The sequence below is a fragment of the Erpetoichthys calabaricus genome, chromosome 1 (assembly GCF_900747795.2).
Source record: "Erpetoichthys calabaricus chromosome 1, fErpCal1.3, whole genome shotgun sequence".
NCBI lineage: Eukaryota > Metazoa > Chordata > Cladistia > Polypteriformes > Polypteridae > Erpetoichthys > Erpetoichthys calabaricus.
In genome coordinates this window covers 55,830,266-55,854,011 of record NC_041394.2, presented here as the reverse complement: position 1 = coordinate 55,854,011, position 23,746 = coordinate 55,830,266, and the positions used below count along the sequence as shown (strand labels likewise).

At 38.8% G+C, this 23,746-nt stretch overlaps 1 protein-coding gene across 1 annotated transcript; it reads left to right on the top strand.

The window, feature by feature from the left end:
- Positions 1–741: 741 nt before the first annotated feature.
- On the top strand, positions 742–22,793 carry ddx56 (DEAD (Asp-Glu-Ala-Asp) box helicase 56). Its single transcript, XM_028799988.2, has 14 exons — positions 742–932; positions 7,111–7,272; positions 8,548–8,702; positions 8,796–8,966; positions 9,674–9,764; positions 10,536–10,777; positions 11,975–12,121; positions 12,316–12,429; positions 13,836–13,930; positions 14,087–14,160; positions 14,250–14,339; positions 14,533–14,638; positions 20,111–20,205; positions 22,169–22,793. Exons 1-14 carry the CDS (start codon positions 819–821, stop codon positions 22,247–22,249), a joined length of 1,737 nt encoding a protein of 578 aa, XP_028655821.1. The 5' UTR covers positions 742–818; the 3' UTR covers positions 22,250–22,793.
- The last annotated feature ends 953 nt before the right edge of the window (positions 22,794–23,746 follow it).

The following is a 23,746-nucleotide window of genomic DNA, read 5'->3' as shown; positions in this document are numbered from 1 at the left end:
TGGGATTTTTGATATGTTTCAAACGTTAGCAGAGGTTGTTAAAGATACCAAGCCAGGGCCTTCTTTCTCCCAGCAGGTGTATGATCACCTATCTCAGCTTTCAATAGAGTTTTGACATTATTTCCAACCAGAAAAGACCCACGAAATGTGAAGGAATGGATCTGTGACCCATTTGTGAATAAGCCAGTTGAATCAACTTTGTCTGTGCTTGAAGAGGATCAACTGCTTGAGGTTGAAAATGACGGTGGCCTTAAAAGTATGTTTGAGACAACTTCAAATCTCCATACGTTTTGGATTAAAGTCAAGGAGGAATATCCTGAGGTTGCCACAAAAGCACTGAAAAGTCTGCTTCCATTTCCAACATCCTATCTTTGTGAGGCAGCGTTTTCTGGAGTGACAGCAACCAAAACGAGATTACGGAGTAGACTGAACATAAGCAACACACTTCGCTTGTCACTGTCTTCCATCGTCCCCAGATGGGATCGTCTGGTTACAGGAAAACAAGCTCAGGGCTAACCACTGATTCTGCATTATGGTAAGTTGCATAATTTCAATTACGATATTATAACTTAATAATAATAGAAATGTAATATAAATTGTGTATAAAACTGCCCTCCGAATCCTCCGGTCCCTGGAAAAATTTTCTTCTAGTAAAACTGTCCTTGGTGTCAAAAAGGTTGGGGACCACTGTATCACTGTATCTGCTCTGACCAAGAGGTTATTTCTCAGTCCCCTTCGACCATCAATGAACGGCAGCAGGGCACTGCGACCTCCGCTCGGCAGGCGGCGCTGCCTCTCCTGCACTGTAGTCATCGCGGATGTTCTTTCCCTGCTCATTGGCACTTCGCTTCTTTCCACACACTGCACGTGGAAACATGGCTACGGATAGATTGCAGTTTCACGAGATGGGACTGGAAGATCGCATCTTGAAGGTAAAAGTTCGCGATAGACAGGAAAGAGGTGCCTGTGAAGAATTAGAGTTAGCTATGCCTTCACAGCAGATATTTTTGACAGTGTGGTTTACGTGGGCTAGTGACTTTGGTGTATCGCTTTTACACTTAATCCGAGGCTGCGTGTTTAACTTGTTAAAGCTAGCAGCTGCAGGCAAGGAACTGCCACAGTTCTCAAACCTGATGCTGGTGTGGAGGTACCGGCGAATATATTGTTTGTGACCGTAAATCATCCTCCAGTTTAGGTGACGGCACAAGTAAAAACACCGAGCCCGTACGTGGTAAGACGTTCGTACATTCATCTTCTTAAACGTGCTTCGTGTTCTGAGTTATGACAAATCTAGTGTCAGGGCATCTGGGGAAAAAAGTTTATTTGAAATCACGAGTCCCACTTGGAAAGTGAGTAGGTTTTTTAAAAAAAATCCATCTGCTTAGGCGTGTTCTCTCCGTGGAAAGAGGTTTTCTACGGCACTCTGTGCCATTTCCACAAAGACGTGCTTGACCAGGTGTCCTGGCGATTCCACATTTGCCCAGGACGAGTGTGGGTATGTGCCGGAGTGGACCTGACGATGGATCGATGCTGTCCAAGGCCTTCTCATGCGTTCCTCCAAATCCTCAGTTGCCGACTTCAAACAGGATTGACGGGGTTGTGTCACCTGCTGTCGAGGTAGTCCTCAGACGAGTCACCGTCCAGACTTTCGAGCATTTGGTGACATTTCTCGTAAAGTAATGTGCACAGAAGAATAGAATACAGAATAGAGTGGTTCCAAAATCCCATGGCAATCCTCACAAGAGGTGTGATGCTAATTACTAATTGTTATCATTGTTGACGAAGATGTGATTGATTCCTTGATCCAATGTGACTTTCAAGTTCAGCATATACACATATTTTGCAAACTGCTGCATTACTCCCTGTTAGGGCCTCCATTTGCTCTCGAAGTTCTGCATGGCATGGATTCCTATTTTTTTTTTTGTTAATCAAATTTTTATTGATAAAGTGAAAAAGGAGTTCAGTAAAAGGAAAACTTTCTGGTCCATGTTGACATGATTGCATCACACTATTTCTGCAGATTAGTCAGCTGCACATCCATGCTGCAAATCTCCTGCTCTACCACATCTCAATGGTCATGAAACCAGATTGAGAAGTGTTTTGCTTTGTGAGATGGTGCGTTATCATTCTGGAAGCATCCCTTAAAAGAAGGATAAATTGTGGTCATGAAGGGATGCACATGGTGAGTAGCAATACTCAAATAGGCTATGCTAGTCCAGCGATGATTGATTGTTATTCACAATCCAGGAGATTACCAGGAGTACATTCCCACACTATTGCTCACCACCACTACAAGCCTGGACTGTTGACACAAGGCAGGTTAGGTGCATAGATTCATGCTGTTGGTGCCAAATTCTGTCCCTACCATCTGTGTGCCCCAACAGACCAGGCTATGTTTTGTCCAGCCTTCAACCGCCCAGTTTTGGTGAGTTTGTGCCCAGTGCAGCCTCAGCTTTCTTTTCTTGGCTGACAGGAGTTGGAACTCAACATGGTCTTCTGCTGTTGTAGTCATATCTGCCTCAAGGTCCAACATTTTGTATATGCACGGAGGCTTTCCTTCTCACCATGGTAGTACTGTAGCCTTTCTGTCGGCTCAAACCAGCCTGCCTGACCTCTCTCAACAAGTCGTTTCCGTCCACAGAACTGCTGCTCACTTACCATTCTGAGTGAACTCTAGAGAAAGAGTGTCAAACTCAATTTTATTGAAGGCCAAAATAACTCTTTCTATACCTGACATAGGCTGGAATATGTCAACAGACAACTCCCTCCATTTTCTTTGCAAACAAGACACACAGGTACCTCTCTGCTTGTCACCATCATCTACTCTGCCTCATGTTTGTCTTGATGTTGCCTTCTCCTGTCCACTCCATTTTTAAAAAAATGATGCCAAAGAAAAGTACAAGTTTACTACAGCTATGAGGTAAATGAATATACATTTGAATTTATTTTATTTTATTTACAGAATGTGTAAATGCAACTAATACAGTGCAACCGGGAAGTATTCACAGCGCATCACTTTTTCCACATTTTGTTATGTTACAGCCTTATTCCAAAATGGATTAAATTCATTTTTTTCCTCAGAATTCTACACACAACACCCCATAATGACAACGTGAAAAAAGTTTACTTGAGGTTTTTGCAAATTATTAAAAATAAAAAAACTGAGAAATCACATGTACATAAGTATTCACAGCCTTTGCTCAATACTTTGTCGATGCACCTTTGTCAGCAATTACAGCCTCAAGTCTTGTTGAATATGATGTCACAAGCTTGGCACACCTATCCTTGGCCAGTTTCGTTTATTCCTCTTTGCAGCACCTCTCAAGCTCCATCAGGTTGGATGGGAAGCGTCGGTGCACAGCCATTTTAAGATCTCTCCAGAGATGTTCAATCGGATTCAAGTCTGGGCTCTGGCTGGGCCACTCAAGGACATTCACAGAGTTGTCCTGAAGCCACTCCTTTGATATCTTGGCTGTGTGCTTAGGGTCGATGTCATGCTGAAAGATGAACCGTCGCCCCAGTCTGAGGTCAAGAGCGCTCTGGAGCAGGTTTTCATCCCGGATGTTTCTGTACATTGCTGTAGTCATCTTTCCCTTTATCCTGATTAGTCTCCCAGTCCCTGCCGCTGAAAAACATCCCCACAGCATGATGCTGCCACCACCATGCTTCACTGTAGGGATGGTATTGGCCTGGTGATGAGCAGTGCCTGGTTTCCTCCAAACGTGACGCCTGGCATTCACACCAAAGAGCTCAATCTTTGTCTCATCAGACCAGAGAATTTTCTTTCTCATGGTCTGAGAGTCCTTCAGGTGCCTTTTGGCAAACTCCAGGCGGGCTGCCATGTGCCTTTTACTAAGGAGTGGCTTCCGTCTGGCCACTCTACCATACTGGCCTGATTGGTGGATTGCTGAAGAGCTGGTTGTCCTTCTGGAAGGTTCTCCACTCTCCACACAGGACCTCTGGAGCTCTGACAGAGTGACTATCGGGTTCTTGGTCACCTCCCTGACTAAGGCCCTTCTCCCCCGATCGCTCAGTTTAGATGGCCGGCCAGCTCTAGGAAGAGTCCTGGTGGTTTCGAACTTCTTCCACTTACGGATGATGGAGGCCACTGTGCTCATTGAGACCTTCAAAGCAGCAGAAATTTTTCTGTAACCTTCTCCAGATTTGTGCCTCGAGACAATCCTGTCTCGGAGGTCTACAGACAATTCTTTTGACTTCATGCTTGGTTTGTGCTCTGACATGAACTGTCAGCTGTGGGACCTTATATAGACAGGTGTGTGCCTTTCCAAATCATGTCCAGTCAACTGAATTTACCACAGGTGGACTCCAATTAAGCTGCAGAAACATCTCAAGGATGATCAGGGGAAACAGGATGCACCTGAGCTCAATTTTGAGTTTCATGCAAAGGCTGTGAATACTTATGTACATGTGCTTTCTCAATTTTTTTATTTTTAATAAATTTGCAAAAATCTCAAGTAAACGTTTTTTCACGTTGTCATTATGGGGTGTTGTGTGTAGAATTCTGAGGAAAAAAATGAATTTAATCCATTTTGGAATAAGGCTGTAACATAACAAAATGTGGAAAAAGTGATGCGCTGTGAATACTTTCTGGATGCACTGTATATACGTACAACATTATAACATAATGGGTCAGATATTTGATTAATGGTAGTTCCATTTTACAAACAGAATACCAGCTTTAAAATGTAAACAATACGTTTAGTAAAAATGATACAAAACCTCAGTTCATACCATGTAGCAATTGTGTGTTTCATTTGTAATTAATTTCACATATTGGAAAGTAGCAAGGGAGAGAACTTAAACAAAACTGAGGGCCATTATGTAAAATGCTGCACATCCTGCCTCTGACACAATAACACTGAAGACTTTCAGCCGTCGCGTTATTCAGCTGAAGTTTGTCAAGATGCGCTACTGGGGCCTCTTCATACCAACAGCAATACGTCTGCATAATGCCACACTGGGACTGGGACAGCCAAGTGAGAAGTTTTCTTTATTTTAAAAATTTGCCTGTCTTTTTAGCCTTTCTGATGTGTGTTTAGACCATAGTGTGTATGTATATCTATATATTTATCTGCTTATTTATTTATATAAAGAGTGTCTGTAAAAAGACATATTTCTCCCTGGGGCAAATAAAGTTCTGTCTGAATTGTTAATATTAAGATATATTAATCATTGTCATCATCGTTACTGTTCTAACAGTAATACTATGCATTTGCTAAATGTGGAATACAAGGAAGTGCTCAGATTGTAAAGTGTATGCTGCGATCCTGAAGAACTTCAGCCATGGAGTATTTTGACTCATTATATTGTGAGGATTTATAACAGGCACATAAACAATCATAAAACCATTCCTAATGGAAGTTCACTGTGCTTACAAAGTAAAGAATGAAATGGGGGCCGGCTGTATGTATTGTACAAGTATGTATCCAAAATCTGCATCTAGGCAGACAAAATTAGGATGGAAGAGATGACAACAGCACACCTGCTAAAAAGATATCATTACAAAGTTATCTGCTAGAGAATAAGTTACAGTATCTGCTTATTTGGTTTGCGCTGATGCCTCACAAATGCAGCACTCCTGGGTTCAAATGACAACTCGATCAGTATCTGTGTGTGGTTTGTATGTTCTCTCTGTGTCTCTGGGTTTTTACAGACACTCTTGTTTTCTTTCCATATCCCTGATTTGTGTCTCCTGGGTGAGTTTTGTTATTTGGAGTTGGACCCTTGTGGGTGTATGTGAGTAGGCCCAGCTATGGATGGTGCCTTATCCAGGATTATCTGCAGTCCCCAAATATCTTCAACTGGGTTTTAAGCAGTTTCGCGAATGTTACATTTGAATTTGTGATGGCTGCTGGTGTACTTATCCTACATGAACTGCAAAATTTGTTTTTGGGTCATTGCTTTTTTACATTGGCTATATGTTGTTTATAATTTGTATCCTGTCCTCTCTCTGAAGCTTTCTTACAGAATAAAAGTGTTTATTCTCCTTCTGGCTTTAAGGGATTCTTGCTCACAGTCACTTCATTGAGTACATTTACATTCCCACACTTGATGGTGTTAAGGTGAATAACCCAGTTAAGGCAGAAACCTGGTTTCTTAAAAATTCACTTTTACATGTCTTCTGGAGTTCTCCTTTGCAAAAATGCTGCAGTCATTAAATTGTGTAAAAAACAATCAAACTTTATCATCAACCACCGTAACTCTGTAAATAAAAATGATGCCTGTGATGATTTTCTTGTATTTTATAAGTACGTTCTAGGTCTTTGTTACCAAATTGCATTTAACAAGCTCTGTTCTGCTTAGCTGTGTGATTGAGTGCTTATGAAATAATAACAACACTGGAATTTTTACTTCGGTAACATAAGTATTGCTTTAGGTTACTTGTTGCTTTAAAACGTTATCCAATTGCTTAATGCAAGTTACTTTTAATGTGTTACCCTATTGTTCTTGAGATTGTGGATCCTAATTTAGTACTGTGTATTCGGCTTATCAGTACAAATTTGGTGGTTTCTAAAATGTCGTGACTGATTATTTCAGCCAGGAGAAGGAATAATGCAATCACCAAATATTTGCCTCTGGAAATTAATTTTCTGGATGCTTCTACCCATGGTTGCTGAAAGAGTGTGAGAAGCAAATACATGTGCAGGTTGAAAGAGTGCAACAGACATGCGCAGACTACAAAATCCTTAACACTAACCCTGCTATGGGTTTACATGGCCGTATAATTTGGTTGTTTGTGGTGAAATCTCTCTCTCTGTTAACCAGGTTTCTTAGTGGCCAACAACCTAATTTCTCTAACTGGAATAAAGCTTTACATGGCATTTTAGAAGTCAGATTTCTATGGATAACTGGTTTATCGAAATACATGTAAACACACTGATTGTATCACATTTAGTCCAAATTGGTTTATGTCTTGACAGCCATATTATTAAACCTTCCTTGTAGCTCTTTTTTTATCAAGCTGTCCATGTGTATTTTGTTTCCTCCCCATTTTTCATAGCAGTGTGTGCCTCTTTTCTGCAGTTTTTTTTTTTAATTTATTTCGACATGCTGTTCCTTCCCATGATTTACTAGTTTTTCTCATCCCAGGCTATAGCAGACATAGGTTGGTTTCAGCCCACCTTGATCCAAGAGAAGGCAATCCCTCTTGCACTCGATGGAAAAGACATTTTGGCAAGAGCTCGCACTGGCTCTGGGAAAACCGCTGCGTATGCGGTGCCGGTTATTCAGCACATCCTGACCATCAAGCAGGTACAGCCTTTCTCTCAATAACAACTCTGTCTCATTCACTTGATTTTGTTTAGAAAAGATTAAATCTCATATGGAGGAAAAAATTAAGAATGTGGTTTTGTGGCTTTGTAGTTGGTATATGTTGGGTAACATCTGTGTGTTGAGTTATATATTCTACAATGACACGTCACAAAATATTTTGTTAATTTTAAAAATAGGAATTACAAACGAAGTGTAAGAATTTAAGCAAGTTTCAGTGAAACAAAATCTGGAAGTGTGTTCAATCAGAAATGTAATCAATCTGATGTATCACAGAAGCAATGAAGATTTGTAATCATAAGCCACATTAAACCCCCCCACGCTTGTGTCTTATATTTTTTAATTACAGCCTTGCTAGAATAGGCTTATAGGGTCATTATTGTCATGTTTGTAGAGTACAGTGAGATTGCAGCAAGTCCCACTCTCCAGGGCCATGATTAGTGAGCAGAACTGCCTTTCAGCTTCCCAACCTGAATAATCTCAGAACGTAGTAAGGGCTGTTTAGTGCAATGTAGTCATTTTTTGTGCATCTAAAATATTCTTCATGATAAATTTTGTAAAACAGTAAATGATGCCTAGTGGATGCTGGGAGGTCTTTTGGCATTGGAACCCTTGCAAATTTTGTTTTTTCCCAACATTTTAGCACCTGAAGGGTTTTTTTAATGTCTTGTTTAATGGTCATCTAAGCATAGCACCAGACTTATCATTACAGACTTGAAATAAATCTAGAAATAAGATCTTTTTTTTAATCTGTTACTTGTAGATCTGTGTTATGTAAGTGTGAATTGATATGTTCATGTTTAATATTTTAGGTGTGCCATTTATTCAATTTTTTGTTATCTATTTTAATTTGTTTTTCTTAAGTTTTTTCTTTGTTTCCTTTTTACAGTCCAAAGTGCTTTATAAGAAAAGTGTTGTTAATCATATTTCAAAAAATTATTTAGCCGTAGAAATGTACATCACACATTTTAAAATGAATAGAATTCATAATTACTGTTTAAAATTGAATTTTGTTAAACTTTTCCTATGACATTCAAATCACTTTGGACTGATCAAGACCATAGACAGCCTAAGTACACACTACAGAATGACTGCTCAGTAAATACTACTGGTAGGTCAGTACATATCCATGCATACTGAAGGCACATACATAAAACAAGTATTCATCTTTTTATACTTTAACCATTGCCATTACTGTAAATATCCTTTAAATGTTAGAAAAACATAACTGGACATTTTTGTTGTCTCTTTTTACAGCGTATAACAGAACAAGCCGTTCGTGCTCTAATTCTTGTGCCCAGCAAAGAGCTGGGACAGCAGGTTCAAATCATGATCTGCCAACTGACTGCTTTTTGTGCTAGGGATGTGCGAGTGGCAAACATCTGTGGTCAGGCTGATATTTCGGCACAGAGGTGAGCATCCTTGAAACGTTTTAGAGGAGCCAGAAGAAATGATGTTTAAAAACACTGCGATTACGAGCTAACCTTTGTGTTTGTGTTTTGTAGACCCATCCTCATGGAGAAGCCAGACATTGTTGTGGGTACTCCCTCCCGGGTTCTGGCTCACATGAATGCTCAGAATCTCACTCTGAAGAATTCCTTGGAAATGCTTGTTATTGATGAGGCAGACTTGATATTTTCCTTTGGCTTTGAGAATGATCTCAAAAACTTGCTCTGGTGAGATCCAGCAAATGTTCTGACTTTGACTTTGCTCGTGTTATGTTTTGGGTTATCTCATTTTGTAAAAAATGCCAACCAATCAGAAGCATGTTTTAAACAATGAATGTCTTATAATAACAAGGTGCTTTAGGAAAATGAGTAGAAGCAAAAGAAAGAAAGGAAGACTTTACAGCAAACCAATCTAATATGAGTATCTCCGGTTCTAGAACAGGGAACTAAGTCACAGAGAAATTAATTTCTTACATCACAATGCAGAAGACTTGGTGCTATTCTGTGAGGTTAGTTATGTAGAGCTTTCTGCAGTTGTGTACATCAAACAGCAAATGCTGTTCCAGAGCAGCTACAGTACTTAAGAGTGTATCAGACAAGAATGTTCAGACAAGATCCTCTCTTATGATGTGCTAATGATTTACATCTGATTCTAATTTTTGGTATTTGTGGTAGTGATAAATGAAGGCATGTACTTAATTTTTCCACATGCAAAATTTACATTTATGTTTATCAAACTTATACAATGGAGTACAAAATATAAATATGCCATATGTTTGTTATATCCCCTTTATTATAGGTATTGTTTAACTGGTCAAATCTTAATATGTCCACATATGTTGTTAAAAGAGAAAAAACATTTCATGGCATGCAGTTTTTCTTATGACTGTATAACACACACTATATATTTTTATATATGATTTTATTTCCAATAGTCATCTGCCAAAGATCTACCAAGCCTTTTTGATGTCGGCTACATTTAATGAAGATGTTGAGTCACTGAAGAAGCTTATTCTTCATAATCCGGTGAGATGGTTTTAGAGTTTTTGAGAGATGAGAGACTAATCAAATAAAACACCCACTGTATTTTCTATAAAATAATTGCAAAAATATCTTAAATAGTAAATATTATTTTGATATAAGTCTTTAATTTCCTTTTTCCTTGAATATCTTCGTGCACACTGTAGCTCTTCAGACCCTTTTCCATTTGAGTTAACACCACCCCCAGGATTTTAAATGGATACTTGTAGGAAGGTCCACTTAATTGTGGTGCTACTGCTGACTAAGTCACAGAATGTGCTTTTTAAAAGTAAGCAGTTCTGTGTGTTCTGTTTTTATTTTAGAAGAATCAGTCACTGTAATGTTCTTCACATTGAAATAAATCCATTTGTTAATATTTGTTTTTCTGAGCTTTAAATTATTAATTGTGATTACATGTTCTGTCAGGTTGCGTAAGGTAGAGCAGCATCCTTCAATAAATCATAAGTACATTATTGCTTACACTGCCATAACTGCATATTTCTTATATAGAACAATAAATCAGAATCCATCCTCTTTTGTTTCTAGCTTATTTTCAGTTGATTTTTTTTTCTTTTTAATATGTGCGATGCAGAGTAAAGTCCATTATTTTGCTTATCTTTTTTTCTTTTTACTGACTAACCAAAAAAATATTTTATTACTGATTACAGACAGTTAGAGCCAGTATGATTGTGGTGCTTCCAAGATAATTCTGGAGATTGACTGTGCAGTCTGTTTCATTGTATAAATGATTTTGACTTCTTGTGTTTATCTTTATAGGTGATCCTGAAGCTTCAAGGGTCCCAACTACCCAACAGCTCCCAGCTCACACAATACCACATCTGTTGTGAAGAGGAGGACAAGTTTCTACTTATCTACACTTTACTAAAACTGCGGCTAGTCCGTGGCAAGACTCTTCTGTTTGTTGGCTGCATTGACCGCTGCTATCGCTTAAAGCTGTTTTTGGAGCAGTTCAGTATTCCTGCTTGTGTCCTCAACTCTGAACTCCCTATTCAGTCCAGGTCTGACTCTTATTTACAATTATAAATAAACAATCTAACAGACAAGTTGTCCTTTGAGTCTAAGAGCTTGTCTTGTACAAGCTAGTCCTTTCTTGAAGTAAAAGCTTTTGATTGATTCCAGTCAGTGGCACAAAAGGTACTCAAAAGGATTCTAGAGCTTGTCTAGCCACAAGAACTCCAAAAAGGAAATGAAAGAGTAAAGAGATGATGCACACCTAGTTCTGACTTCTGCTGATCGGGTCACAGTTCATTTCCAGATACAAGTCAGGTCCTGCTCATGGTTGTCCATCTGACTAGACAAGAGGTCAAATTGCTGTTAGGAAACTTTAAGTGAATGTCTTTGAAAAGGTTTCAGAATGCCATCTGTGCCACTGGAAGCCTTGCGAGAAGGCTCACTTTGTTCTACAATTAATTTAAATGTGTGTATTAATGTACATGTAGCCAAGGTTGTAGCTTTTGTTTATGCTATTTTAACATTCAAATGACAGAGAAGAGAAAAACTAAATTTTAGGTTTGTGTTTCAACTATTCTATTCTAAGTCAGTTTGACACCTAAACGCAAATTTTCTTTAAATATTCACAATGAAATTGTCAATTTAAGAAATGTACTTAAATTCTGAAGAACAATCAAATTAAAATCTTATTTATTTAATAATTACTAGAAGGAATTAGGAGGAAACATAAAAAATATTTTCAGCAAATGTGTTATATTTAACATGCAACTACTGCTAGTGTGTTTTGCAGTTAGTTATGTGGACTTGGGTCAAAATGCAAGGTGTCAGATTTATGTTTATAAATCTGTCTACTGTATAACAAAATAAACGCTAAGATCTGCGTGTCCTGCCCCTTTGAGCAATATGATTGGTTGGTTTGGCTTTGGTTTCAGTTTTGCTGTGATGACGCAACATAAGAGTTGCTTTCAAAGACAGAAAGTAGAAAACCAGACAGGAGGCGAGAAAGGTGCCTTAAAAATAATGACAGAGTCTTAGACTCCGGCTTTACTGGAGAGCCAGTGAAGAGACGTTCACACACGTAAATACAGAGGAAAGGCACTGAAGGTACACAGAGGGCAAGAGTTAGTAAATGTTTTTTAATTACCTGGCTAGTTAATAATAAAATTCAGGAAATGTGTCACTAATTTACATTTAGTAAGCAGTTTCTTTTTTTTTTTCGTTCATTTGTTGTCTTTTTATGTCAGGTGTCACATTATTCAACAGTTTAATAAAGGCTTCTATGACTACATTATTGCCACAGATGAGCAGTGTCTTAATGATCCAAAACCAGTATCAACGACAGATGAAAAGAAAAGCAAAAAGAAGAAAAGGAAACAAAACCATAGCTCCAGGTAAATAAAGGTCTAAGGTTATTTTTTGACAAATCTGTTAAAATAGTCCTAACCATAAATTCATAAGCACAAACCTAATTTTATGTAAAATGTCATATGTCACAGGAAATTTGATCTCCTGCCATTTCTGATGTTTGCAGTTTTCCTTTTGCTTTGATAATCATTAAGTGTTTTTGTTATCACCATTACTACAGTGGTCAGGACAAGGAGTATGGTGTCTCAAGAGGAATTGACTTTCAGAATGTGGCAAATGTTATTAATTTTGACTTCCCCCCGACTTTGGAATCCTATATACATAGAGTTGGAAGGTATTCACATTCTTCATTATTTTTTTAAATTAGCCAAGTTTAGTGCTCAGAAAATGTATGCTTCGATAACCATTCAGTAAGGGGGTGTGCCGGGGTGATCCCAGAAAATGAACATTACACCTTCAGAGAGCAATTGAGAGGGTTAAGGTTCTTAAATGATTTTAGTATGAGGGTAGCATGATGGGCACAGTGCTTGGACACAATGTCAGTTTTGTGTGGGTTTCTCTGTCTGTGTTGTAGGCTTCATCTAAAAGGTATACCATCGGTTGTTGATTTTAAATTGCCAAATTGCACCAGTGTAAGGAGCTGTGTTTGTGAAAGCTTTGCAATAAACTGGCATTTGGCTCAAGTCCTTACTTTGTATCCAATCTTCCAGGTTAAATCTCATTTATGCCAGGTCACAAAATAGGTGGTGTTTACTGTGATTTTCATTTGTTAGTATTCTAACAGAGCGACTGTTATCTACCTCTTATGAATAAGACTTGTGTAAAAGTGCTAGGGCTTCCTCAGTTTCCTGTATGTCCCAGAAAGTTAGGGTCCCTGCCGTTAAGTAAGCTGATTGAGATCACTGGGAGGAGTTTTATCTGTTTGTTTTCAGCTTTATTGTTTAACATTGGAAAACTAATTTCAAATTGAAGCTGTTGTGTTTAAGCCTTAAAATACCTTGAATATCTCCAAGATTATCAGATAAATCCATTACGCTAAAAGTTTCTGAAAAGAAGTGACATAGTGGTTAGTGTTGCTGCCTCAAAGATCTACTGCCATTCTGTGGTCAGTTAATTGTATCAAAATCCATTGTAAAATATGAGGAAGGTGAGAGTATATAATGCATGTATTTAATTTTTAGCTAAACAACAAAGTGCATACAGTATATATGTTGTCATATACTGAATCTTTATTTGTAAAAATCAGAAAAAGCCTGTCCCTCAATGGATCCTTTTTAACTGCAGTGTAAACGATAAGAAGTATTTGGGACACACCAAAAAGGAAATACTGTGAGATTCATTAATAATACTTAAAGCACATTGGCAGGTGATGGAGGAGACCACAGAAGTGATTTTTAACCAAATTAAGACTGACATCACAAAAACACTGTGGGGGAAAAATGCCTGGTGGTAGGATTGTTTTTGAGGCACGCAATTCTAGTATGTAAAAATATCGATTTAAAAGTCTTCTGTAAATCATTATTTTCGTAATGTTTTAGACTCTATAGTCTATTTTAAGGTTTTTGTTTTTTTGTTAGTAACAAAAAGAAAAACTTGTAATTGTCTAACTATTTTATAATTAGGCTTATTGGCCTTCACTGGTCAATAGTCAGAATACACATCACATAACTGTTAAGAACTTGCTCTCAAAATGTTTCATAGTATGGCAAACACCATGATCTCAATTTTCTGTTTCTGAAGGACTGCTCGAGCAGACAATCCTGGCACAGCTTTGACTTTTGTTTCACATTCTGAACTGCAGCAGTTGTCAGAAATTCAGGAAGCACTAACGACAGGTAATGCTGTTTGTTAAATCTGAGTGAAATTTACACACACGGGCAGGGCAAGTGGTGTTATGTTAAAAGTAGAAGACTGAATTATGGGGTGTGCGTTTCTAAATATTTCATAAACCTGGCATGCTCAGTCTTCTTTAAACATTTACTTTCTTTTAGAGGACTCGAGTTGTTCCTTGAAGCCTTATACATTTAAGATGCAAGAGATTGAAGGCTTCAGATACAGATGCAGAGTAAGTAATAGGCATGTCACATGACTGCTGTGTGGATTTAGATCGCTGTAAAGTTAGGTATAAACTTTTCTTTATCTTCGTCATCTCAGGATGCTATGCGTTCTGTTACCAAGCAAGCTGTGCGGGAGGCAAGGCTGAAAGAAATTAAAAATGAGCTGCTGAATTCAGAAAAGCTTAAGGTATGTCCTTGAACTTGGTTTTATTTTCAGAGTCCTTTGACACAACACTTTCACTTAAAATATAATAATCCATTATGAGGAGATGCCAGTGTAAGAGAGTACAGGTTACTGAGTTTTAGAAGGTGAAGCATTTGGTAATCATAAGTATTTATGAGAAATTCATTTTTATATGTTTTTGACTTAACTCCCACAGACTTACTTTGAAGATAATCCCAGGGATCTGCAGCTGCTACGTCACGATAAAGACCTCCACCCTGCTATTGTGAAACCTCACCTTAAAAATGTGCCTGACTATCTCAGTAAGTAGACTATCAGCTCTCATTGAGTATATTGTAGAAGTGCGAATGGTATGAACATCTGATGCACATGCTACTTAGTCGGTCAAAGATGTTCATGTAGTTTATCTTGACAGATTTTGTAATGTTTTACATTTTGCTCTGACATCTTTATGTATCCAATTAATATTTTAACCCTTAAACTGACACGTACGTGGGGGTTAATGCACCCCTGGAAGCACTGCACTTTTTAAGTAAACGTCACAATTCACCAAGAAAAAGTGAAATTTTAATGGAACACATTTTTTTTTCATGCAAAGAACATCATAATTACTGCAGCACTGGTCATTTTACAAACTGCTAATGAACTGTAAAAACTATTTAAAAAAAACTACTGGAACAATATGTACAAGGTGCAACTGACACCATTGATGAAATTCACTAAATCACTGAGCCAACTGCGCTTGAACTGGCTGCACGCAAGCACACAGAGGTAAACGCGGATACTTGCAGGCTAGTCTAATACAGCGGCTGAATCCCAGGGGACAGTGAGGCTGCAGGGGGCGGTAGTGGTCATGAGCTGGCTGCTCAACGAAAAAATGGCACTGACTGATCAGCTCTGGTGTGCTGGCAAATTGCACTTGGAAGCGACTATAGCCGTTTCCGGCAGCTTAAGGGTTAATTTGTGTTGTTGATGTTTTATAAACGTATTATAACTTCAGATCAGTTTATTCATATATATTTCTCAGTGCTTTTCACTGAGTACAGGTTCAGAAAATAAACACAAATTATGTTTTTATAGTAATTCATGGGAGATATGAAAATAAGAGTCTTCATCTTGAACTTTTACAATTTTGAATCAAATATTGCATTTAATGTTGTTTTTTAATTTGTAGTAGTAGCAATCTAAGTTTTTAAATTATACAATATTCCTGATTTTTGTTATATTCAGTCTTCTCTGATCTTTGCTTTACTCCTCCAATACTTCCTGCTTAGCTCCCATAACAAAAATTGTACTTTTATTTATTTACTCTTTATGTGCCAGCAGTATTGTAAATGTTTTTCATTTTTCTGCTCTTTACAACAATTTAAACTATTAGTATGTGAAAAATGAGTGAATGTAGCACTAAAGTCAGCAGGAGAGAAGATTTGTGCCCTCTTTAGTGACTGTGCAGCTACAGGGCTCAGTGGAGAGGAGTCCAGCTCTCGAGAACTGCCTTCTTACAAGACCGCTGACATAGCTAGGCTTCACTTTCTGCCACACTTACTCCTGCACTGTCTCATATATTTCAAGACTAAAAATAGTTATGAGCATGTAAAATGTTGAATTTATTTGAGCTCTATAAAGAGATGTCTAGTACATTTGTTTTGGACACATTGACTCTGTTCACTCAGCCCTGGCAGAGCAGAGGTTGAATTGTAATGCTGGAATAGTCCTATAATTTTTTATAGTTGTACAATCATGTGAAAAAGTAAGTAATGGCTGTGTCCTCCCCCTCATTCCCCTCCATGGCTCCCTATAGAATCCTCTCTTGCTTTTCCCACTTTCATTTCAAGGTGCCCTGTTTACCTCCTTGAAGCCTAAAGTCACCAAACATTCCTTGGGAACTATTTTTGCTATTCTCCATCAACATCTGGCATTGTGTGGAAAAGTTACTTGCACCCTGTGGAAAATGGCACTCCTTCACTCCTATATATCATAACCCTGCTATCTCAATTGGTGGCCGGCCCTGTGTATTTCCTCCTTTGCAGCATGCTGAAGTTAGTATGGTGGGAGATCTGTTTAATAGTTTGGGGCTTATGGTGTTCCAGTCTTTACAAGCACATTTTAATCTCCCTGGTTCCAGTTTCTTTTTCTACCTTCAATTCCAATCAGTGCTCAGAACATGTGGGATTTCGCTGAATACCCCCCTACCAAATCACTCTTTGTTTTGTTTTTCCCAAGAAAAAAATCTGTGTCTACCCTCTACTCTTTACTTTGCAAAGCATCATGTAAACCACTGCCCTTGATTTCTCTTTGCTCCAGAGACCTTTCTCATCTCCCTTCACTCCTTTCATAGGACACAGTTCTCTCCAATGTAAGGCTTTTTTTCTAGAAACCCAAACTTCAGCACACCCGGTTCAAAATTCTACAGACTCTATCCTACTCCCCGGGAGCGGTTTCTGATGGGCCTCGGTGCTGATCCTGTCTTGTCAATTATGTTCCCTTGGTTAACATGGCACTTTTCTCTACATGTTCCGGCACTGTCCCCCACTTTTCCTTTTGGACACACGTATGTCACCCACTGTCTTTCTTTCATTCCTGTTGTATCCCTCTGTTACCTCAAATATTTCTTTATTTAGACCTTTCTAGGCTTCCTGCTCAAATTCTGTGAACGCAAACTAATCATTGCCTCCCGCTGGAAGACACCTGAATGTGTCACTGTCAGCAACTGGGTGTCCCCCTTCTACAATTTAATACATCTTCAGTTGTCTGCAGTGCGGGTTAATGGTGCTTCCAGCAGTGCATTGAATACTGGTCTGCTACGGCTTAATTGTTTAAATCTCAGCCTGTAACTCTTTGTATTTTTTAGGGCGGCACGGTGGCGCAGTGGTAACGGTGCTGCCTCGCAGTTAGGAGACCCGGGTTCGCTTCCCGGGTCCTCCCTGCGTGGAGTTTGCATGTTCTCCTCGTGTCTGCGTGGGTTTCCTCCAGGCGCTCCGGTTTCCTCCCACAGACCAAAGACATGCAGGTTAGGTGGATTGGCGATTCTAAATTGGCCCTAGTGTGTGCTTGGTGTGTTTGTGTGTGTGTCCTGCGGTGGGTTGGCACCCTGCCCAGGATTGGTTCCTGCCTTGTGCCCTGTGTTGGCTGGGATTGGCTCCAGCAGACCCCCGTGACCCTGTGTTCGGATTCAGCGGGTTGGAAAATGGATGGATGGATTTATTTTTTTAAATATATAAATAATCCCTTGGCTCAAGATGGGTGGGAGTGGGTGGTTTGGGTTACTTTGTATGTTATGTCAGTTTATTCCTGTCAGTTTGTTTTTGCTCAATAATAAGTTGATCACACTGTTGAAAGTGGTGAGAGATCAGTGTTATTATAACATCATCTAACTGAGGTGTCATTGTGTTCTCTGATTCGTCCCAATAGGAGGCACCACGTTATAGGGCGTTCACAATAAATTTGTAGGTTTAATTGATATATAAATGTGTATATATCTTCTTCTTCTTTCGGCTGCTCCAGTTAGGGGTTGCCACAGCAGATCATCTTCTTCCATATCTTTCTGTCCTCTGCATCTTGTTCTGTTACACCCATCACCTGCATGTCCTCTCTCACCACATCCATAAACATTCACTTAGGCCTACCTCTTTTCCTCTTGCCTGGCAGCTCTATCCTTAGCATCCTTCTCCCAATATACTCAGCATCTCTCCTCTGCACATGTCCAAACCAACACAATCTCGCCTCTCTGACCTTGTCTCCCAACCATCCAACTTGAGCTGACCCTCTAATGTACTCATTTCTAATCCTATCCATCCTCGTCATACCCAGTGCAAATCTTAGCATCTTTAACTCCAGCTTTGTCTCCTGCTTTCTGGTCAGTGCCACCATCTCCAACCCATATAACATAGCTGGTCTCACTACTGTCCTATAGACCTTCCCTTTTACTCTTGCTGATACCCATCTGTCACAAATTACTCCTGTCACTCTTCTCCACCCATTCCACCCTGCCTGCACTCTCTTTTTCACATCTCTTCCACAATCCCCATTACTCTGTACTGTTGATCCCAAGTATTTAAACTCATCCGCCAACTCTACTTCCTGCATCCTCACCATTCCACTGACCTCCCTCTCATTTACACACATGTATTCTGTCTTATTCCTACTGACCTTCATTCCTCTCCTCTCTAGAGCATATCTCCACCTCTCCAGGGTCTCCTCAACCTGCTCCCTATTATTGCTACAGAACACAATGTCATCAGCAAACATCATAGTCCATGGGGACTCCTGTCTAATCTCGTCTGTCAACCTGTCCATCACCATTGCAAATAAGAAAGGGCTCAGAGCCAATCCCTGATGTAATCCCACCTCCAACTTGAATGCATCTGTTGCTCCTACTGCAGACCTCACCACTGTCACACTTCCCTTGTACATATCCTGTACAACTCTTACATAAATAATAATAATTCATTACATTTATATAGCGCTTTTCTCAGTACTCAAAGCGCTATCCACACAGGGAGGAACCGGGAAGCGAACCCACACTCTTCCACAGTCTCCTTACTGCAAAGCAGCAGCACTACCACACACTCTTCCACAGTCTCCTTACTGCAAAGCAGCAGCACTACCACTGCGCCACATACTTCTCTGCCACTCCCGACTTCCTCATACAATACCACAGCTCCTCTCGAGGCACCCTGTCATATACTTTCTCCAGGTCCACAAAGACGCAATGCAACTCCTTCTGGCCTTCTCTAAACTTCTCCATCAACACCCTCAGAGCAAACATTGCATCTGTGGTGCTCTTTCTTGGCATGAAACCATACTGCTGCTCACTAATCATCACCTCCCTTCTTAACCTAGTTTGTGTATATATAATATATAAAAAAAATAAAATGTCTGTCTGTATATACAATCCTACACCCTCTAACCAATCTGCACCATATTTTGTATAGTTGCTCTCTAGCACCCTACAGACAAAATAGACTGAAAAGTTTTTTTTTCCTTTCACCTCCGCTACGTGCTACAGTCTGCACAGCAGTGCCACCTGCTGGTTTAGAGTAAGCAAAACACCTGAACAGAATAAAGCAAGACTAGCAGACAAATGACCAGTGATTAACATCACTTACCCCAGCAATGCTGTGTGCTATTCATATCTACTGCAATATAAAAAGGAGAATCAGGTGCTTTTGCAGGGGGGTGTTAGTTGATCAAAAGTATGGGTTCAGTGCAACACAATGGAGAATCAAAGTATTGTCGTTCAAATCTTGCTTTTTTGGCTTTTATACCTAATTTAAGAACTGTAAATGGTCTACCTTGAACTAAGAGGATAGACGAGCTGGACATGACAGCTTTCACGGTTACAACCCAGCAAGGAGTTACTGTAATTCTGGAATTCAGTCGGGCCCAAAAAAGAATAAATTCTCAACTCAGGAGAGCATAGACTTTGATAGAGGGGCAGTGTGGATTACAGTTGGGATAGCTAGCAATAACAACAGGGTCAACATTAAAAAACACATAAATCTTTGCTTTCTTTCCAAAACCCATTCTACAAATATACCTGGGCAGCACCGAGTACTTTGGCTAGTTTATGATAAATGCCAGTAACACAAGAAAATAAAATACTTTGTTAAAGGAGGTTTCAGTTGCAGTGCACCCACCACAAGAAATCATGGCCCTGCAGTTAACATGTTTTTCTGTCAAGACTTTGTAATGTTTATTTCTTGTGAGGTTAGGTTTCTTTTAACGTTTGGCACCCACAGAGTGTTCATTCTGGTTTTTTTCTTCTTCTCTAGTTCCTCAAACTCTGAAAGGGGTAGCATGTCCTTTAATTAAGAAGAAGAGGCAAAAGAATTCTTTGATGAAGTCTAGGGATGTACCAAGAAGATATGTGAGTATGCTTTACAAAACGTTTTTATCATTTCACAATTTTAACTAATTTAGACAAACACATATAACATGTTTTTCCTTAATCTCATTGTTTGACATCCTTTACAATCTAAGCCAATGCATTTCAAACTGGGAGCTGCAGCCCCTGCTAGGTTGACATCATTAAAAAAAAATCAATTCAAGTTTTAACGATTGTGTTTAAATTGTTTAGTTTTAAAATAAACATATAGCTAACTGAAATTTCTCTTTATTGACACACTGTTTGAATCCATAGTAATTCCACACGTCTGTTTTAAGTGTAGGCACTAATTTTACATTTGGAGGACACACCATTCTGTGCAATGTAGTAAAGTGCATTTTCCCATAAAAAGCCTTAACAGGCTTATTAGTGGAATCTTCTGGACCAGATACCAAAAACAAAGATGAGCAAAAATCTACATCTATTTATTAAGCAACTAGAGATTCACAACATCAATCAATATCGAATCGTTTAAATGAAAAATAACGATTAATGAGAAGATTGATATTTTTACCCAGGCCTATTCTCAAACTATGTGGCTGAACCATAAATAAATAATTCATTAAAACAGCATTTTGTGCTGTGACTGTGCAAGAGGGAAAAATGCACAAATGAAGTTAAATGGTCTGCACCACCCTGTATAATTGTAGCAACATGCAAAATATATACAACTGAAAATAATAGTGGAATTAAAGAAAATCAATACCTGCTTTTGCTAGAGCTCTTTACAGTGAGGCTACTAAGGGCTATTCAGGCTGCTCCAGTCACTGAGTACAGTTTGACCGCCTTCTTCCAGTGAGAGCCTCTCATATGTTTCATGGTTGCTCTGGAGTTGATGTCCAGGCTCCTCCATTCTAGGACTGTATGTATGCTGTTCTTCCTGCCTGAAGCTGACTTTTAAAAAGCATGTAAGGGCTGAGGTGAGACATCTCAAAAACACCCTCTGAAAACTAGCTGTGTAACTCAGAAGTTAAGTATTGTAACACAATAAATCTGAGAAATCACCCATAAACATAATCTCTGTCAACATCAGCATATGTGCACAAAGATAACTACTGGTTTGAAAGATTTGTTTTTACAGATGTGGAAACTAGAGAAAAAAATCATTTTACCATTTAAAGTTTTGACCTTTTTCTAACTGCTGCTTGTCTGCAAACTGTCTGTCTGCTCTTCTGACTGCAGAAAAATCTCCCGTGTGTTAATCAGTCTGCCTTCTGTCTCTACTAACACTCCCTCATTTGGTGTGGTTAGCTAAACTGTGACAGAGATCAGAAGTTTAAGTGCAAAACAGAAGAACTTAGAGTTAAAAAGATAGTTATAAATATATTTTACAACTGCATTACCCTACAAGCAGTCACTTCCACAGGGGACTGCAGAACATTGCTGAACTACTTTGTTTTTCAATGACCTTTTTGTTTTTCTTCTATTCCTTGAAGTCTTGGGGATATTTGATCAGATTATGAAGAAATTCATTTTATTTACATTTAGTGCTTTTATATAGGTGATTACCTCTCAGTTCATGTAGATGATTGAGGAATTTTAAATAAATGAACAGGTTAATACAGTTAATTCATAATTTAAATTTAAATAAAATAGCTGGAAATGTGTATGATACTGTGTGTTGTGTACTTGAAAGGACGTGTAAATTTGTTTTCCTGTGACACTGTATCAATTGCAGCTTTTTTGTTTTAGTACCAGACATAGTCATTGTTGCTTAATTTTATTTATTTTTTCCCTGAAAATATTTTATATGTTTGAGAGAGTAAAGTCTCCTGCATTTTCTCAGGAGTTAAAAATCAGTACTTGTTCTCCTCATTTCATATTAAAAGAACGTTTACATAGCTAATAATAATAAAGCTATTCACTGATATAACACAAACAGAAATTGTTAAATAACATCACCAGCTGTTTTTCTTGACATATTTTTATTTTTCATTATCAACAGAACAAAAGGCAGAACCCATTAAATAGCTTCAGGTACAGAAAGACAACCAAAGGAACAGAAAACAAAACAAGCAAGTCCTAGAGCCTGGAACATTGTGCTAGTTCAGGGAATACATTGAATTTTTCAGGTGACCAGACATTATGATGATAAACTTCTTTTTTGCAACGTCGAGCAAGTACAAATGGAGAAGGCTGGAAAAAAATATATATATTTTTGCCATTTCTGTGCCATGATGTATTGACTTGCACCTTGAAAAAGATGTCATCTTAACCTGATAAGAACTCAATTTTTTGTCTGCATGTACCTTAACACAGTTGGAGAAAAGGCAAAGTTGGCACCTGAGCAGCTATCCCGCTGAAGAGACTGGTGGAGCCAAGGCAAAATCAAAACATTTCACAGTCATTCCGATTCTCTAGGAAGACTTCATGTATGAATAAGACCATTGTACATATTTATTCACTTGTTACTTTTTTTCGCCACTCAGTAGCAAATGCCCCTCCATTGAGATGAAGAGTGGATCATTTATGTACATGATGGAAAAGATTTGGGATTGCTCTTAATTTAGCATAATACTAAATATGATTGTGCTGCAAATAAAAATTTAGAGTATACTTCAAACGTTTAAGCATCCATAGTTAAGTGTGCTGCGGTGGGTTGGCACCCTGCCCAGGATTGGTTCCTGCCTTGTGCCCTGTGTTGGCTGGGATTGGCTCCAGCAGACCCCCGTGACCTTGTGTTCGGATTCAGCGGGTTGGAAAATGGATGGATGGATAGTTCAGTGTGTGGACTGTTAATTATATCAAATTTAAATATATAGATTTTTAGGTATAGTGCAGCATTTGAATTAAAATCTGTAGATTGATTTTACCCAAGGTAATTCATTTATAAGAAATGTTTCTTAATCACCTCTATATATTATTTTGAAGTGCCTTAGGTCAGTGCAGGTGGGGGCTTTTTTTGTGTTTGTATATAGAACCATGGCAAAAGTGACAAGACACAAGTTTGGTCAACCTGCATCATCAATGTCTTCCCCCAAGCAGAAGTTTCACATTAGACAGATATTTCCAGATTTTCTGTCCAAGCTCTTCTGCAGAAGTACAAACAGACGGCCAAGGATGAGGACTGAAAACCCAGTGGTTGGCCACAGAAACTTGAGTGCAGCAAACAAATGATACATCAAGCTTACTTACCTTTGAAACAAGATGATGTCCGGCATTACAATCCGCACGTAAAGCACTGGGACCCTGGTATATCCAGCAGGGAATCCTGCAATAGAAGGTGTGGCTCTCGCAGAGCTCTAAACTCTACATCATGAAGCCAGTCTGGGACATCTTGTAGAGACAGAAACAGGTAAGACCTAAGTCTGGAGTAAAACTCCAAGGGTCTCCAACAGGGTTGGAACAACAGACCACATGAGTACCTTCAGAAATAGCATGACCATGGACATAAAAGTGTTGTTGCTGTTTTTAAAGCAAAGGATGGTCAATCCAAATATTGGTTTCATTAATGTTTTTTTTTTTTTTGTTTTTTTTTACTGTTTTTTCTAGGATGCCTATTGATTATTTGGGAAAAAACTTA